The sequence below is a fragment of the Macaca mulatta genome, chromosome 4, assembly GCF_049350105.2.
Source record: "Macaca mulatta isolate MMU2019108-1 chromosome 4, T2T-MMU8v2.0, whole genome shotgun sequence".
Classification (NCBI taxonomy): Eukaryota; Metazoa; Chordata; class Mammalia; order Primates; family Cercopithecidae; genus Macaca; species Macaca mulatta.
Window position 1 is genome coordinate 182,733,090 of NC_133409.1, and position 17,979 is coordinate 182,751,068.

General features: G+C 40.6%; 1 protein-coding gene across 10 annotated transcripts in view; it reads left to right on the forward strand.

Moving 5' to 3' along the window:
* Window positions 1–17,979, forward strand: part of EXOC2 (exocyst complex component 2) — a 209,956-nt gene that overhangs the window by 165,398 nt on the left and 26,579 nt on the right. For all 10 annotated transcript variants that reach the window (XM_015135401.3, XM_015135397.3, NM_001266944.1 and 7 more), the window contains 1 exon segment: window positions 1,702–1,843. In XM_015135401.3, the coding sequence (XP_014990887.1) occupies window positions 1,702–1,843 (142 nt within the window).

Sequence of the window (17,979 nt, forward strand, 5' to 3'; positions counted from 1 at the left end):
TGCGGCACACCAACATGGCACAAGTATACATATGTAACAAACCTGCACGTTATGCACATGTACCCTACAACTTAAAGTATAATAATAATAAATAAATTTAAAAAAAAAAAAAGAACTCCTGAATTTATCTTCTAGTCTTGTTCTTCATAATTTTCATCTCTTTACATTTTTATTCTATGCTTTGAAGTAGTTCTTGTACTTCAGATCAGTCTCAACAGTGACCAGTAGTTCCTTCTGTTAATCTACTCATTTGCTACCTTTGGAAGTCATATGTTTCACCTCTAGAAATCTTGTTTTGTATTATACTTTAATCTCCATAAGGGTTTTCTTTATTTTTTCTGTTCAAGTTGTTGCTTGTCTCTTCTGCCGCTGAATTTCACTGCTCGATGGGTGTTCCTGTGCATAGCAGCTGACTCCTTAGATGTGTGTTTATTTTTCATTGTCAGTTTATTGCAGCTCAGGCCTGGCATTGGAGAGAAGCCTGTCCCTCTTGGGCTAGTGCTGCAGAAGCAGAACAGCCACCAGCCCCCTGCAGAGTGACCTGGGCCCACACATTCTCCACACCCCAGACGTCCCAATCCTCCATGCTTGGGTCTCTGCCTCCCGTGTCTTCCACTCCTGGCCTCCTGGCTGCTGGTGAGACCAGGCACACTCATATAGGGCCGATGCCAGCTCCTTACCCTCTTCTGCTCCCACTCCCATCAGGAGCCCACAGCGCATGCAGCTGAACCGTGCCAAGGACAGGACTTTCTAATGGGGTCCTTCCTGTTTCTTTTTTCCCATGACAGCGAGCCCTGTATCTGGCCTGGAGTTGCCTTAGAATCTAAGGCCTGACCTGCAGGCCACACAGGCAGAGCTGTAACTGGAGGGAGAAGCCAGGGGAGCTGCACTGGGGTTGCTAGAGTGTCAGAGCAGGATTATTTTCTATTGGTAACGCCTTTCAAATAAATTAGTTAATATGAAGAAACGTAGCTTAATTTTAAATGGTTCCTTTTTAATTGTAGTTTACTGGCTATTACAATTTAGTATCTATAATGCCTCTTGCTCTGCTTACAGAAATGAGAGGTTAGTATTTTCAAAAATGACTGATAGGGTTAGGCTTTCTGTCCTACCTAAATCTCATCTTGATCTGTAATCTCCATAATCCCCACGTGTCAAGGGAGAGACCAGCTGGAGGTAATTGAATCATAGTGGCAGTTTCCCGCGTGCTGTTCTCGTGATAGTAAGTTCTAGCGGGATCTCACAGTTTTATAAGGGGCTCTTCCCCTTCCGCTGGGCCCTTCTCCTTCTGGCTGCCTTCTCCTTCCTCTTGGGATGAAGGTGCCTTGCTTCCACTTTGCCTTTCACCAGGACTGTGAGTTTCCTGAGGGCTCCCCGGCCTGGCCATGCATAACATCATTGAGTCAGTTAAACGTCTTTCCTTTATAAATTACCTCGTCTCGGGCAGTTCTTTCTAGCAGTGTGAAAACAAGACTAATACAATGACCTATAGTCCATCTATGGAGATTATTTTTTCTTTTGCAAAATAGCTATGCTAAAAGAGATCTTTGTTACTGAAAATATGTAAAATAAATTCACGATTTTTTGTAGGAAGATTGATAAGTGCTTTTATTATAGTCTGAAGTATTTATTGTTAACATTATTTTACTTTTTCCATCACCCTCAAATAGGCAACTCATACTCGTCATTACGTGTTTCTAGGTTAGCATGGCCTCACTGAAAGAACTAGATCAAAGACTCTTTGAAAATTACATCGAGTTGAAAGCAGATCCCATCGTTGGCTCCTTAGAACCTGGAATTTATGCGGGATATTTTGATTGGAAAGACTGCCTACCTCCAACAGGTAAGTAAACAAAGTTTCTTGCGTAATATGTGGATATGCTTTTATCAATTGATACCTGCTTGAATTCTTTTCATTTTATTCTCATTTTTCTCATATCTACTGAGAGTGAGAGATTAATTTGATTTTAACTTTTTGTTCACTTAAACCCATTTCTTGGATAGTTTGGAAATTAGGACACTTTGTATTATTACTCAGTGGCTTAAAGCTGTTCTGAAATTCTAGAGAATAATTAATTATACTGTATAACAATTGATCGTTTCAGTCATGCATTCCTGCTTCCTACGGTCTTTCACATAGATACAATAGAGTGGTTGTGAGTGACAGTTTCATGCAATGACCTTGTGTACCTCATCAAAAAAACGTATTGAAGAAATCTGGTCACTTCTATGTAAGACTTGATTAGTGAGGCTGTAAAGGCGAAGGATAGGAGAAAAGTGTGTAGGAGTAAGATTATTATAGGAATTTGTCAAAGGGAACGGAGCCCAGAAGGATGAATGACACTTTTCAAGTATCATCTTTGTATCTCAAATGAAAGTCACTTGAATCACTTAAAATATATATTTTTAAAATAACTATTGCTTTCCAAATCAAACTTTTGATTGATCAAGTAGTTGTTTCTTTGTATGAAAAAATGCGGAAAACCTAAAACCAAGATGCCTGTTGGCGCTTTTGTAGAGTAGTTTATGTAGAAGGGGTCGTGCTGGTGTCGGACACGGGTTGGCACTTTTGTAGAGGAGTGGTTTGTGTAGAAGGGATCGTGCTGGTATCAGACACGGGTTGGCACTTTTGTAGATGAGTGGTTTATGTAGAAGGGGTCACATGGTATCGGACACGGGTTGGCACTTTTGTAGAGGAGTGGTTTGTGTAGAAGGGGTCATGCTGGTATCGGACACGGGTTCTTCGTGGATGCACAGATGCAGATGCACCAGTGAGTTGCTAACAGGTTTGGTAACTTCATTGTTTTAACTCATCACTTTAACCTCCTTTTGTTTGTATTGTATAGTGCTTACACTAAACGATGAAAAATTGTTTACTGTTTAAACACCTTTGGTTTTTATTGTATAGTGTTCACATATAGTGATGCCAAAAGTCTAAAAACCGGGATCATTAAATTAGCCACAGTTACTTAATGTGACCACAGTTACTGAATTTGCTGAGCTCACAGTCATGGCAGTCATTCAAGCCTTTATTCCTCCTGTGCTTTTCCGTACACACACTTTTCTGTGCCCAAACCACATTCAGTTCATACCCTCAAAGTACATCCTTTTAAAGTCTAAGGCAGATTCTATCAGTATCTTACTTAAAATGCTTACAGTATCTTCTCATAACAGTAAAACCTGGGAAGCTGTGCTGTGCCAACCTCTGCCCTGGCAGCCTGCCCACTGCCCCAGTGCTCCGCCCCACAGCCCCTCTCCAGCTGGACTCAACCTCTGCCTTTTTGAAAAGCTCATCCTTCTAAAATATAAATTGAACCCTTTCCATCCCCTGCTGAAAACCCTTCAGGGAGGCTCATTCTCCCGGAAGCTAACCCCAGACTTCTCGACAAGGTGGCATCCCCACAGCTACCAGATTCCACAGAAGCTCAAGTTCCTGGTGTGAAATGGTGTCATATTTGCATGTAACCTACGCGCATCTTCCTGTATGCTTTAAATCATTTCTAGATTGCTTCTAACACCTAATGCAATGCCAGTGTGTTGTGAATCGTTGTTATACTGTATTGTTTAGGGAATGATGACAAGGAAAAAAGTTCGTACATGTTCAGTACAGATGCAACCACTGGTTTTTCCCTCGGAATATTTTCTATTCATGGTTGGTTGGCTCCACAGATGCAGAAGCCACCATTGGGGAGGCCACAAATGCAGAGGCCACAGATGCAGAGGCCACAAATGCAGAGGCCACAGATGCAGAGGCCACAGATGCAGAGGGCCAGCAGTACTCCCTGTGCTTGCTCTGAGTTACCTCCCTCTCCACGAGCTCCCCCAGGCAGCCGGCAGGCTGGGTGCTTCGTGCACTGTGAACCCTGTGCCTAGTCCCTCTCACCTCTGCCCCCTCTCCTAACCTCTCCTGCCCTTCCAGGCCCTGTGTCCTCTGGAAGCTCACCCAGCCCATCCCCTGCATGTCTCCAGGTCGTGTTGGCCTACCTCTATCCATGGTGCTCCCAGAGCAGTTCCTACAACTCTCTGTGCCCACAGGACACGTGTTGTCGTTATCTCCCTCCTTGCCGGACAGCCTCAGCCCTCAGCACAGGGCCATCGTTCCCAGAGCAGTTCCTACAACTCCCTGTGCCCACAGGACATGTGTTGTCGTTATCTCCCTCCTTGCCGGACAGCCTCAGCCCTCAGCACAGGCCATCGTTTGGGTCTCTTGCTCTCAGAGATTTTAGCACAGTGCAGTTTCTGGCACTCAGCTGATGCTGTGTGTGTGTTTGTGGAGTGAATGAAGACTGGCAGTTTTCTGTAATAATCTACCATCTTTCTAAATGTGCTGGCTGCTCCTTCTCTTCCAAGTGTTTGCCGTATGCTTTTGCCTGATTTTTCTCAAAATTTTTTTCGGTAGGAAAGTGCGTCATACGGTGTGCTAGTTTCCACTGTTCTTCTGATTCACTTTTTAATAAACAGTCCACAGTGGACATTCATATTTGCCGAATTAAAATGAGTTAGAGTACTCATTTTCTTGTCCTTTGTGAATTCTCATATGGTAGTTGTGTGCACTTTCTAAATTTCAGCAAGTGCGTTTCAATTAAAATGCAACTGTCAGGCACATCTAACACATCATCAGTTCCATCTGTTCAACTCTTCAAACTCTTACTGAACAACATGCATCACCGTGCAAAAAGTAATACATTGTTCGGTAATAGTTCAGATGAATTTGTTAAAGTTCATATCTTCCCCTATGATTAGCGTGTAAGTACATTAACTGTTTACACATCTAACACATCAGCAATTCTATCTGTCTAATTATTTAAACTATTACTGAATTATTGTTGGGTAATAGTTTAAATGAATTTTGTTAAAGTTCATACCTTTTCCTGTGATTCGCATGTAAGGACATTAACTGTTCACTCTGAAATCATTCTTATCTTATTTGGTTGTGTTCAAGGCTATTAAATCATTTGTGGTATTTCTTTGAGAATATTAAATCATTTGTGGTATTTATTTGAGAATATTAAATCATTTGTGGTATTTCTCTGAGAATAGAGAAAAAACGATGGCACAGCCACTCTGAGTTTCCTGCGCTTCAGTGATTACTATAAAAATGGAGAACAGGCCGCCAGTTTCAGTCTCAACAAAGTGGTTCTCCTCTGTCGTCACTGAAATCTTGGAATGTTACTGAGAAAGAGGATTCATTTGCCCCGATGCAGAGGAAGACTTTTCTTTGCCAGCCCTGTCTCAGACCTGCTGCTTTTTAGCGTCTGCCGAACACCGGCCGGGGCCGTCGAGAGTGTCTGCAGGTGGAGGGCAGGCCTTTCCCATCCACCCGCCCCAAGGTGTCTTGGGAAAATAGACATCTCTGAAGGCCCGTTCCCTGAAGGGCGGCGTTAGGTCACAGTACTTCAGTGCAGGGGCTGCTGGCCATCGTCACGTGGCTGTGGATCCTGTGGCACTTCAGCGAGCAGTAACCAGGGCGCGGGGGGGCGGTCAGCGGCAGGCAGTGCCAGACTCCCGGGGATCTTCGGTTTCTGCTGCATCCAGTGAATTTCCAAGTCCTCACTGGATTTATTTAAGGTACCCAGAGTCCTTTCTCTATGACCTTCATGTTTTCCAGCCATTAACATTGAACTAGTGCAAGCCTCTGTTGTGAATTAGGATCAGAGCCTAAATGTAATCCTGAGATTGATCTTAATAAGAGTCTGTAACCTCAGATAATCTTCAATACAAAATTAAGATTCTTCTGGCTGTGTGACATTGAGTGGTGAGGCTTTTTTTTTTTTAAACATAACTTCGTTTTTTGGTTTTGTTTTTTTCTTAAGATAAACTTTCATAAGCAAATGACACATAACACCATACTGTCAGCAATTTATTGACTCTTTCTCAGATGCCAAAAACACGTAGAAGTTGTCGGTGCTCGTTTCACTTTTATAAGCTCTATTTAGTTCTGTTCTTTATGTAGTTTTGACTTCATGATTACTAACTGAACCTCAGCCTTGCATAGTCATATAGTGATTTTTAGTTTGTTTAAAGCTGACTTAAGTTGAGACCTGGTGTAAAGTGAACAACCAAAATAGTTTGACTATTAATCTTCCAAAATAATTTCAATTAACAACTTTAGTATTATCTTCAGAGTTTTCTTCTTCAGAAACTGAATTTTGCAAATCATATGGGTAACTGATTACTTATTGCTATAGTTACCAATAAATTTAGTTCCGATACTGTATGTAGTGATTAAAAAAAAAATCCAGTTGATTAATTTCATGATTCAAGAAGAGATACCGTTAAAGCCATAGCTATGTTTTTTAAAATCTTACCGTTGGATATTTAAATTGGTGTCACCTCTTTATTTGTGTATATGTCAGTAAAGATTATTCTGGTTAGTTCTGAGTCACAGAACTGCTGTTAAGATTTTAATTGTTCTGTTATCCACAATTATTAAGAGTTCTTAGTATTTGAATTTTATAAATGTTAAATAAATTAAGAATACTGTTGGTCTTTATTTACAAATACACATTGAAGTTCATGTCTTTGAAACATTAAATAAGAAAAAAGTATTTCTTTAAGTTTCTCTTAAATACTGGTTTTAACTATTTTTTCTGTCAAATAGTCATAAAAATTTAAATTAATATATATTATTTAAAGGTGTTTACTAAGTGAATTTAAACTTAATCATTTTCTATAGGTAAATAGTGAACTGATTTTTAATTCAAGTGCTCTTATATTAATTATAGTAATTGAAATTGGGAAAGGGAAAACTTTACATAATTTGTGACATGAGTATGTCTAGGACCATTCTAAAACTAACAGCGGAGTTGGTTGCTTGCATGTATGATGCATATAACCTAGAGTAGAGTGACCTCCCACCCCTCAGATGCGCCAGAGCACAGGCTTGGGGCGCACAGTTAGTTCCGTCAGCGAGCGAGGCTTGTGTGTTGTCCGAGCAGTATGCCAAGCAGCACATTCCAGCAAATTGAAGAGAAAGAAAATGTAAATCTAATTATGGAGACAGAGGCGGAAGCACAGCTCTTCTCAAGTCCATGTTTGTTGAATTTTAAGATCTCTGCCTTTTGGAATGTGTCTTGCAGATGTTTTCACTGAATTTTACGAGAGACATTGAGCAATCAGGTTATCTCTTGCATCCTGTAACTTAAATCATTCAAAGCTCAGGTCCAGTGTAGAATTTCTAGAGAATAAGAAAAATGCTACAAGAATGGAGATAAGGAGAAATTGTAATTTTTGTTTGATTTTCAAAAAATGCGGAAACTACAGACAGACCTCAAAGTTTAATGTAGCTCTCTGAGAAAATGGATCATTAAAATGTTTTGGGGTCCCTATAAAATAAGTTGTATGTTACATGTATATGTGAATTTATACATGCATATATGCCTTACACATGCGTTTATACACACACATTACTATGTACATGTTTAGTGACGTAGTCAGCATTTATCGCCCATATACCATGTACATGGCAGAGGGCTTTGCGTAAATCACCTGATTTAATCTGTATAACAACACTTCAAGGAGTAAGCCGTATTTTTTTTCTCATTTTATAGATGAAGTCATTGAGCACAAAGAGCTTAAGTGGCTTGCTCAAGGTCATGTAGCTTGGAAGTGGTGGGGTAGGGGTTCCAAGTTCAAATCCAGGCAGCCCTTAATTTTAGGCATTGTGCTGTGTTGCTAGACAGCAAACAGCCTCTATTAGAAATCCACAAAGAAAAAGGTAGATATGCTGGTAGAATAGATGCAAGTTCATGAAATTCACAAAAAAACTAATACAGCCAATAAAATATAAAAATAGGATAAAATTAATCAATTCTCAAAGAGTGTAATTTAAAATACCGTTAGGGTATCATTTTGTTAAAACCCTCTGGATTGACAAATATTGTAAAGCTTGATAATACCTGCTTTTTGGCAAGGGTACAAAGAAACAAACTATTCCATCATCTTTCTAGGAGTGTAAATTGGCCCAGCTGTACACATACACGTGTGTGTGTGTGTGTGTGTATGCACACATATATATGTATAGAATTTACTTAGAAGTTTTGTTTCTAAGAATTTATCTTAAGGAAAGTTTTACAGAAGTAAGTAAAGAATTATGTGCAGTGATATTTATTGAAGCATTTTTTTAATATATGCAGAATCTGAAAAACTACCTGAATGCCCATTAATAATGAATTGGCTAAATAATGTATTATATATCTAAACAAATACTATGCTTTCTTTATAATGGATGAGACGGATAATGGGGGGACTGTCCATATATTGGTAGAAAATGTTGGTTAAGGAAACATGCATTCATTCTTTCCTCATTTTTATTGAAAAAGACAGTGTGTCAATTTCATATGTACAATTTGACATGCATAAACATATCTTGAAAGGGGGTAGGAAGGAGCATGCTAGAAAACTTTAATTTTCTACTTTAAAATTTTGTTTTTAAAAATATTGGGGAGGAATAGATGTATTTTTATTTTTAAAAAAGAAATTTCTATATTTTAAAGAAATGAAAAACTTCATGGAGACAGCATGCCACAGACAACAGGCACATACAATACTCACTCATTTTCTTCTTGGACACACACTTGATGTGACAGAAAAATGGCATACGTGCTGAATTTAGGTTTCAGCAAGTCATTTGACAGTTCTTCCTGATATTTTCAGGAATCCCAGTTGCTCACTTATAACCATCATGTCTTCATGTCAGTCTAGAGGAAAGCCTTTAGTCATTGCAAGAACACTCATTGAACGATGTTCAACATTATGTTAGACATTTGAAAATGGAATACGTTCCACTTTGGCTAAATTTATGAAGAAAAACCTAATAAAGTTAGCTTAGTAGTAGCACTATCTTACACTTAAAAAGTTTCTACAATGCCTTTATGTAAGCCCGTGATTGAACTATCCTAAAATTAATGACAAAATGTAGCATGTTTTCTTAATCAGAACTGCCACAGAATAAAAAGTACAACCTTCAGAGGAATTTTGGTTTCAGTAATAGAGGAAGAACTTATCAGACTAACCCTTCCACAGTTAAAAATTGAACTCTACACAGAATATAGAAACCAGCTGTGAGAAGCACTGGAGAGCCATCAAAAGCAGACAGACTGGAGGGGGTGCTTGAACCCCTACAGGAGGGGAGCTTGCACCAGCCAGATCTGAGGGCTGTCCACGACTGCTGCGGCAGGTGCCCAGCACTTCTGCAGAAGGCACAGAGGGATGCAGCCGAAGAAACACACTAGATGGAAACTTGAATCTAAAGGAAGGAGAAAAAAGTATCAGAAATGGTTGATATGTGGGAAAAATAGAAAAGACAAACTTTTTGGGTTTTGATTTTTCATTTTTTAAAAGATGATTGAATGTAGAAAAATGTCTATATTTATTAAGTTGAATTCACAATCAAAGACCTTTCTTTGTAGAAAATTCCAAGTCCATATGGTTTTACTGATAAGTTCTATGTAACATTTAAGGAATAAACAATACCAATTTTCTACAGACTTTATCAGAAAATATAATAGGAAGCATATTCAATCTCATTTTATGAAACCTACAAAACCCCAAATCAAAAATATGACAAGAACATTACAACGAAAGAAAATTACAGACTAGTGTTCCTCATGAACATTGGAACAAAAAATTCTAACAATTATTTTTAGCAGATCAAAGCACTATTGTCCATACAGTGGAACACTAATTCATTATGACCAAGTAGGGTTTATTTCTTTTTTTAATGTTTGAAATGTTTGTTTTATTTTATTTCATTTTCCTTTAAGTTCTGGGACACATGTGCAGAGCGTGCAGGTTTGTTCCGTAGATGAAGGTGTGCCATGGTATTTGGTAGTCATGGGACGACCAGAGGCAGGAGCCACGCTGACTTCTTTACAAGATGACACCTCTGCGTAATTACAGTCATTGCCGAGTCTGGTGGTTCTTCCCCGTAATAAATGTCCTAAGGAATGACCAAACAAGGATTCTAAGACATTTTTCTTTCCACTAAACATATATTGCTCTTGCTTTTCTATCAATAAAAAAATAAATCCATAAGCAGAGCTACGCCCTCTGTTTAACATAATTAAACTTCAAGTTCTCCTCCCTTTGCTGCTTTTTTCAGTTTTGGTTGAAGCATTTAGATAAACTTAAATTGTAATGTCTTAGTTCAGCTCTGCACCCCACCCACACCTTCATACTACCACAGACATCACCTTCAAATAATAACATTGTATTCGCATTATCAGTTCAGCACAAAATAGAGGTAGTTTTCCATTCCCCATTGAACATTTTTAAAGGAATTTAGAAAGGTGCATTTTAGTCATATGAGTTGGTGATATCACCAATAAGGTCATCTGAGGCCAGGGCTTCAGCGTTACAGCGAGCTATGACTGCACCACCGCACTCTAGCCTGGGCAACAGGGAGAGACCCTGTCTCAGAAAACAATTTTTTTTAAAGACCTAATTATACTTTGTCACCTGCCAAAATAAGCCATACATTCATTGCCCTGTTTAAACTTAGTCTAACCTGAATTCACAGATATGAAAATATACATGTTTGGAACAGCAAGAGTAGAATAAAGTGAAATTAATCTCCTAATATGTATACTCAGTGTCTATGAAATACTTCATGTACAGATAGAAAGGACATTTGTTTTTCATTCATAAAGTCAGCAAATATTACCACGTCTGTTCTATACAAGGCAGTCTCCACATGCCATGTTCACATGGCAGTTTCTGATTTCCAGGTTTGAGGCATAAACAGAGAAGCCGACAGTGCTGTGTAGGAGGGAAGCACTGCATTCTCACTTGACCAAGTTGGTAAGCACTCGTGTTCTTCAGCGTCCGTGGAGCCAGGGTACTCATCTCAGGAGTGTGCCCTGAGTGTTCTCCATTTGAAAGACACCGAACTGGTAGCACTTGGACACACCCCCTTGGCCGGCAGAGGCTCTAAATATCACTTTCTGGATAGCTCCATCCCATCTCTTACCTGTCAGGTTTCTTTATCTTACCTGTCAGATGTAGATTTTCAGATGTTACCTATCAGAACAGATTTTTTTTTCCCTATCTGATGTCTTCCTCTCCAGTCTCACACCCTCAAATCCTGCTGAAATATTCTTTCAAAATTCATTTTTGTTCAGGTTTCTTCTTTCCTCACAGTCATGTAATGGTCCCTAGCCTTTGGAGGAAAACAGTTTTAGTACTGGTCATGTGCTGACCTGCTTAGCTCTGAAGCCTCATCTCTTCATACGAGCCGTTCCTGGTCGTCTACACTCAGTCCACACTGGGCCATTGCTAGTCCTCAAAGACCTAGCATTCCCTCTCCCAGATGCCCTCAAGCACACCGCTGCCTTCACGTGACCTTCCTTTCATCCCCTCAGACCTGCCTGAGGCCTGGAGACACTTGCTGCACCATCACTTCACCTGAGCCCAGCCCAGCTCAGCACTCCCCACACACTGTTCTCTGGTCCACCTGTCTGGATGTGAACCCTCCTGCTGGTGTCTCCTCTCTGTATCCGTGACTAGCAAGGCACCTGGCTTGGAGTAAGCATCCAGTAATAGATGTATTCAGTTATTAGTTGATTGGTTAATGCCTTGGTAAGGCTTACTCAAGCCATAATGATAGGTGAAAATAACATCAATAAAATACTAAATTTACCCTTGGTAAATTAATAGTTATTTTCAACAGAAAGTCAAATTGAGTCAACTATTTTTTATTCAATAAACGTCAAAAAGAGAACTTTGGTTTATTAATTATTAATTAGGATAAATAACCACAAATAACGTGGACCCCCTCCCGCCCATTTACAGAGAATTCGAGGCCAGGCATGGTGGCTCATATCTGTAATCCCAGCACTTTGGGAAGCTGAGGTAGGTGGATCACTTCACCCCAGGAGTTAGAGACCAGCCTGGGCAACATAGACCCCATCCCGACAAAAAACCACAGAAATTAGCTGGGCATGGTGGCACATACCTGTGGTCCCAGCTACTCAGGAGGCTGAGGTGGGAGGATCATGTGAGCCTGGGAGATGAAGGCATGGTGAGCCAAGATCCCATCACTGCACACCAGTCTGGGTGACAGACTGAGACCATGTCTCAAAAAAAAAAAAAGAATTCAAATATTATAAAATACTTGTAACACCAAAGATCTCCTAAATGTAGTTCTACCTTTCTTCTTTATTCTAAAGACTCTTTGAGCCCCCACAGAATTTTAAGGGTGCCGTCATGAGCATCATATTCCTAGTGCTGTTCGTTGGGACACTTTAGAATCTGTTTTCATCTCCGAGTGTGGACTATGGGTGTTGGTGCCCAGTGGGTGGCGGTTTCCCTGTCACCCACCCATCCCTCACGGCGTTCCTGTGTCCTTGTCATTGAGTACTTGGGCACTTTCCGACTTCTGCCTCGATCAAAATGGATACCAACTGAGTGGACTTCATCTCTGAAGAAAGAAGCCTAAGTCAATAATCTTTTTTTCTTTACTGAACTCTGATGGAAAACTGTCAGTTCCTAGGACTACTCTTAATTACATTTAAAAAGCTTAGAGGTAGATGTCAATAGTCTTGTATTTAATCTATTTAAAGCAAAAAGCGATTTTATATTTTCTAAAGGAGTATAATTTTCATCAGTCATCTTTTAAAAAAAAAAACACAGTTTCATTAAACTTCCTTGTTTTCAGACATTTTCTTCTCATTTATAAGCTGTTTGATATATTAGAGTCAGTGCTATAAAACCATTTGTACAATGCTTTAGACATTTGGTTATAGTTTCTTGGTCTGCCAAGCATTTTCCAATAAAGCTAGATTTTGGCTCAAATGGTCTTAAATGTGAAATTTATTAACTTCAAGATGACCCATGGCCTACATATTTTCTTCATTGCATGTCTTATCTGCTAAAGTATTTATTATGTATTAAATTGATAGCTATAAACTATGCTGTTTGGCATCAGGGTGAACTAACATACTATTGTACAAATAAACAGTCCAAGTCATTTAAAAACTTTCAGTTATGGAAATTTTCAGACATATATCCAAACAGAACAGTCTGACAAATCCAGTTGACCTGTTGGCCAACTTCAGCAGCAATCATCTCATGACCAATCTTGTTTGCTGTGCCCCTGGGCTCCCCACTACCTCTGAGATCTGTTATTTTGAAGTAAATCCCAGATATTAGATCATTTCATCCATACACACATAAGATAAGGACTGTTTTTTTTTTAAAGAAACATAATCATAATACCATTATTACATCTGGAAAAAGTTAACAGTAATTCCTTAATTTTATCAGATATTTAGTCAATGTTCAAATTCTCATAGAAGCGTTTTAGACAGTTTGTTCATATCAGGATTCAGTCAAGGTCTACACATTACTTTTGGTTGATATGTCTCTTAATTAAGAAAAATAAACCTCTTTCGAGTCACTGTTGGTGCTCAGCGAAGTGGTTGTTTCCCTGTTACCCACCCATCTTTAGCTGAATAAATTGGGTTCTTTGTTCTGTAGATTTTCTCACATTCTAGATTTTTCAGATAGCTTCCTCATGGTGTCATTTAACCTGTTCCTCTGTCCCTTGTGTTTCCTATAAATTTGTGGTTAATAAGGAAGCTATCAGTTTGAGGTTTGATTTTGTGTTGTTTACTTCCATCAGGAGATGCCTTATGTTTGGTTGTCTCTGTTTTTGATGATAAGATTGAAAATTGAGTTCAAGTGTTACCAGCTTGGTATACCTTTAAAAGTTCACCATAAACTTTTCATCCAATGGTTATAGCACCACTGGTAATTGTTTTCATAATCTATTTCTTATTAGAAATTGAAAATAATAATTGTTAGCTGGAACACTAAATAAATTTTTTTCATTAAGCTCTGAAGTACACAGGAGGGGCAGGATAGATGCCTGATTAGTTAGCAGTTTTCAGAATGAGTTGGTTTCCTAGTATTTCTCAAAGGTCATTACTAAGGTATTTTTTATTTTTTGATTACCTTTATGAAGTCATGATGTAAACAAAATTTGATAAGCTTCAATTCATTGTAGTAGGTTTTTTTTTTTTTTTTTATTTAGTTGTGCCCCCTTTGGGGGAGTCTCTTCAAGTGGGCCCTGGGTCCTGACAGTACAGCCTTGCCGTGGGGTGCCATGTTCCACACTCATGGTGGTTTTCTTGCCTCAGTAGAATCAGCCGTTGGGAGGAATTGACGGAATATGAAGTATGAACATCTTCCTCTCTTTTATTTCTTTCCACACTGTGTCTCTGTCCACTCCTACCCCCTGGCTTTTTCTAACCCCATAGATCTCGTTCAGTCTCACCCCAAAGTCAGTTCTACAGCTGGATGGGCTGTAGCAGCAACAGTCATGGTACCTAGTGCTTCTCATATTCCAGCAGCACCATCACCTCCATTCAGAAGTCATTGCCAGCTGGACCCGCTCCTGCCAGGCAGGTGAGAAAAGCTGCCTCCCTACCCTCAACCAACCGTGGTCTCTCCATCAGTGAGGCATTGGGGAAGGTGTGAGTGTTTCTTCTGTCATATTCTATATCTGTACTAGGAACTCTGAGAATTTAGACTTCTTCTAAGGTGCTGTGGAAAGCGTTAGGGATTTTTTCTCACTTGACCTGGTTTTGTTTATCTCATTATAGAGGGACTCTTTCCAAAACTCATTTACACGCTTCACAACTGTGCGTCCTGTGGTAAACAGCTAGTGACAGATACTTGCATAGATGCTACTGTCTTGGCATCCTCTTCCCCCATCCCAGCTATTATTTCCTCCTGGTCTTGGCTACATTTGGTGTGAATGTTAGCCCTGAATTTGTTGCTTTTCTTAAACAATTGGGGCGTTGGAAAACCTGCCTTTGTTTTGATCCCTTGGCTTCAGGCCTGCCCTGCAGTGCCAGGGAAGCCTCTGGTGTCTGCACACATGATAACAGAGCTCAGCCAGCTGTGCCCCACGGCTCTGTTGGGCTGGGGCTAGGGGTCCAGCGATGGAACTAGACAAGCTAGCTCTGTGCGCGGGAACATTGAAAGCCGACAGTGAGCGCTGCCGTCTGGATGGTCTTCATATACGCGTAACCTAGCAGCTGTCTTCCCTCCACTCCAGTGCCGCCCCAGGACCAGAGCCTTAGTTCACAGTTAGAAATGTGTATTCTCCTTGCATTAGGAACAAAGATGGCCTGCTGGAACAAAACCACTTGATTAACTTTAATGTATTTGCACGCTGCAGTAAGGTGAGATTTAATGAAACACTTTCAGGATTGTCTCAGTATTTGGATGGGTGGAGTGCACTGGACTAGTGGAGGGTTATAGACGGTTCCAAATTATTCCTTTGAACTGGAAAACTGTGAAAAATGTTGTGCTTTCCCAGTTATTTATAACATGCATCACAGTAGACAGCTGAGGCTCAGATGATTTCCAAATGTTATAGTTGGACTTCCTAACAAACTAAGTCACCATATGCCTTGGTGGTTTAGTCACTAGTTAACAGAATCTGAGGGATTAAATCACAGTGGTGAACCTAAGGACAGGCAAGTTTCCTAAAGGAAACCCCCGGGAGCCACGCTGTGCTCCCTGCAGACACCCACCAGCTGTGTGTATCTCTCCTTTGTTGTTGGAAATCGTATAGTTACAGTCATTCTGGCTCCTTGCTCCCTCCCAGGACCACGATGTGCCCTGGCACCCTGGCACCCTGGAGCCACACGGGCTGCATTCAGCCCTGAACCTGCTGCCTGTGCTCAGGACATCAGGGCATCGGTCCCGGGGTAAGCTTGCCTCCCGCTGTGGTGCCGACATTCTAAGGCCTGTAAAGAGAGCAACAGCGATGACAGGAAGACCAGGGGACAGACAGGGAGGACAGAAGACTGTGTGGACAGGATGGAAAGATGTTAAGACTTGAATTTTTTTTCATATATTTTCATTTACCTTCAATGCCCACGTTTCCTAACCTACCTTCCTGGTTTTGTTTGCCTCTTTGTTTTTTCTTTGTTTCTGGGGTAGGGTGAGGTGGAGTGGGGTGTGAGTGAGTTATAGTTCTTAATTGCCAACCTGGGGCAAGGGAAAAGTAATTCTTAGAGCTCAGCTGAAAAATGTGCCTTCCAAGTGTTCCTGCTGTTATACCATAATAATGTTATAAATTTGTTTCTGGCATGATATTCTATAAAAGCCAAAATCTTTATAGTTTCATCAAGAGCAACACAATTTGAATGCCTTTATTATGGCTAGAACTAAAAGCAGTTTTAAGAACTGTTCGTTCAGAGTGAAGCCACCAGTACCTAACGTTTTCTTTTAAGCTGTTTACATGCATTGATCTGGTCCCTGGCTTCTGGAACTTCGCTGAGAACTCCTCTGCCCTCAGAGGGCCCTGCCTCCCTGGCTCCCTCCTCCCTCCGAGTCCACCCTCCTCCCCTCCTCCTGGGACATCACAGGCCTGACCCAGGGCACCTGCTGGTTCTCTGTCCTTTGGGCTTCTCCCCCACACACCTGCCTGTGGTGTGTGCTCCTCCCCTGGCCTCTGCGTCCCTTGGGCTTCTCTCATAGAGTCTGCCCCAGGTGCGACCCCCTTGGCCTCCCTGGAGCCCCGGAGCAGCTGTGTCTTCACAGCCCTCACCCTGCAGCTCCAAGAAAGCCTCACATGCACACCAGAGGCTCCAAACCACGTGCTCAGGGCATGGGAAGGTGGGAGCAGCACATGGATTTACCCGATAGAATGTGTTAAGAAAGTTAAACCACAGAGCAACTCTCTCTGTTTCCTGTTTTCTGCTCTGAGGTCAGAAATGCCATGTCTGTGACTTTCTCCCAAAACCAGGATAGAACCTTGAAGATAAAAGGTACTTGGTAAATGTTGGGTAATCATCTCCAATTTTCTTAACCACCTTCTCTGAGTAAGCAGCAAAAACGAACCCCAAAATACTTACAGGGCAGCTTAGTAGTAATAAATAGTTACTAGTTATTCTACACCTTCAAGGTGGAAAAATGTTGAGTGTTTATTGAAATCGACTTGAACATTTCCTAAGAGACCACAGTCTTATCAGCCTGAAAGAGGCTGAGACGACCTGTCACACCCCTTTCTTTTACAGTCGGAAACTGAGGTCCAGGTGAAACATTATCTGAGCCGTCAGAGAGCATTTGGTTGACAAAACTGCGACTTCTGCCTCTGCCTCTGCCTCCTAACACTTTTCAAAAATACATCATTTTTCAGCAAGCTCATCAATGTGCTTAAACTCTACATTGTATAAAGAGTCTAAAAATAGTACAGTTAGCGTAAAAAGCTCAGTTTGTGGCTAGATTTTTAAGTGTGTGGAGCAAGAAACATCAACAAAGCAGTTGATGCCTATGGGAGCAAATTAAAGACAATGTTATTAAAATCTTTCTATTGCAGAGGATATTTAATGGGGACTTAGATTCTTTTTGGATCAATTTACTTCCATTTTCTCATAATATCACATAGTGATAATCAAAATGTTTGAGTGACAACCAGAGTAAATTCATAAATATAATATATCTGAAAACCCATTTTTCTTTTTTTGAAATTGCTGTCCTTTCTGGTTGCAAATGGTATGACAGTCTATGATTACAGTAATAAGGACTTGGAGAATTCTACATAGAATGCACATCACTTTTATCTAGTTTGTGTATTGAAGGAATTTAATAAGAGGTTTTATGAATTCACAAAAGCTGCCTTCATGGACTTTAAATATGATGGATATGAAAGAAACGAATATTCTTGTCCTCCACGGTTGGGTTGCATTAATGGAAAGAAAAATTGGTGTGTGCGCTTGGACTTTTTTCCCTTCTCCTTTTCCTCCTTGATTTGTGCTGTGGGTTCCTTTTTCATATTCTGCTATAAGGAAAACAGGTTCGGCAGATCGTTTTGTTTCACTGGAGCTGTGCTGCTTGTGGACACCGGGCCGTGGGCAGCAGCACGGCACGTAAACCGTGGGTGACCGCGCTGTGCCCTTGGTACGGCATGTTTGTGGACACTGGGTGGCCCGGCTCTTCCCCGCGGGGACTGGAGCACGCTGA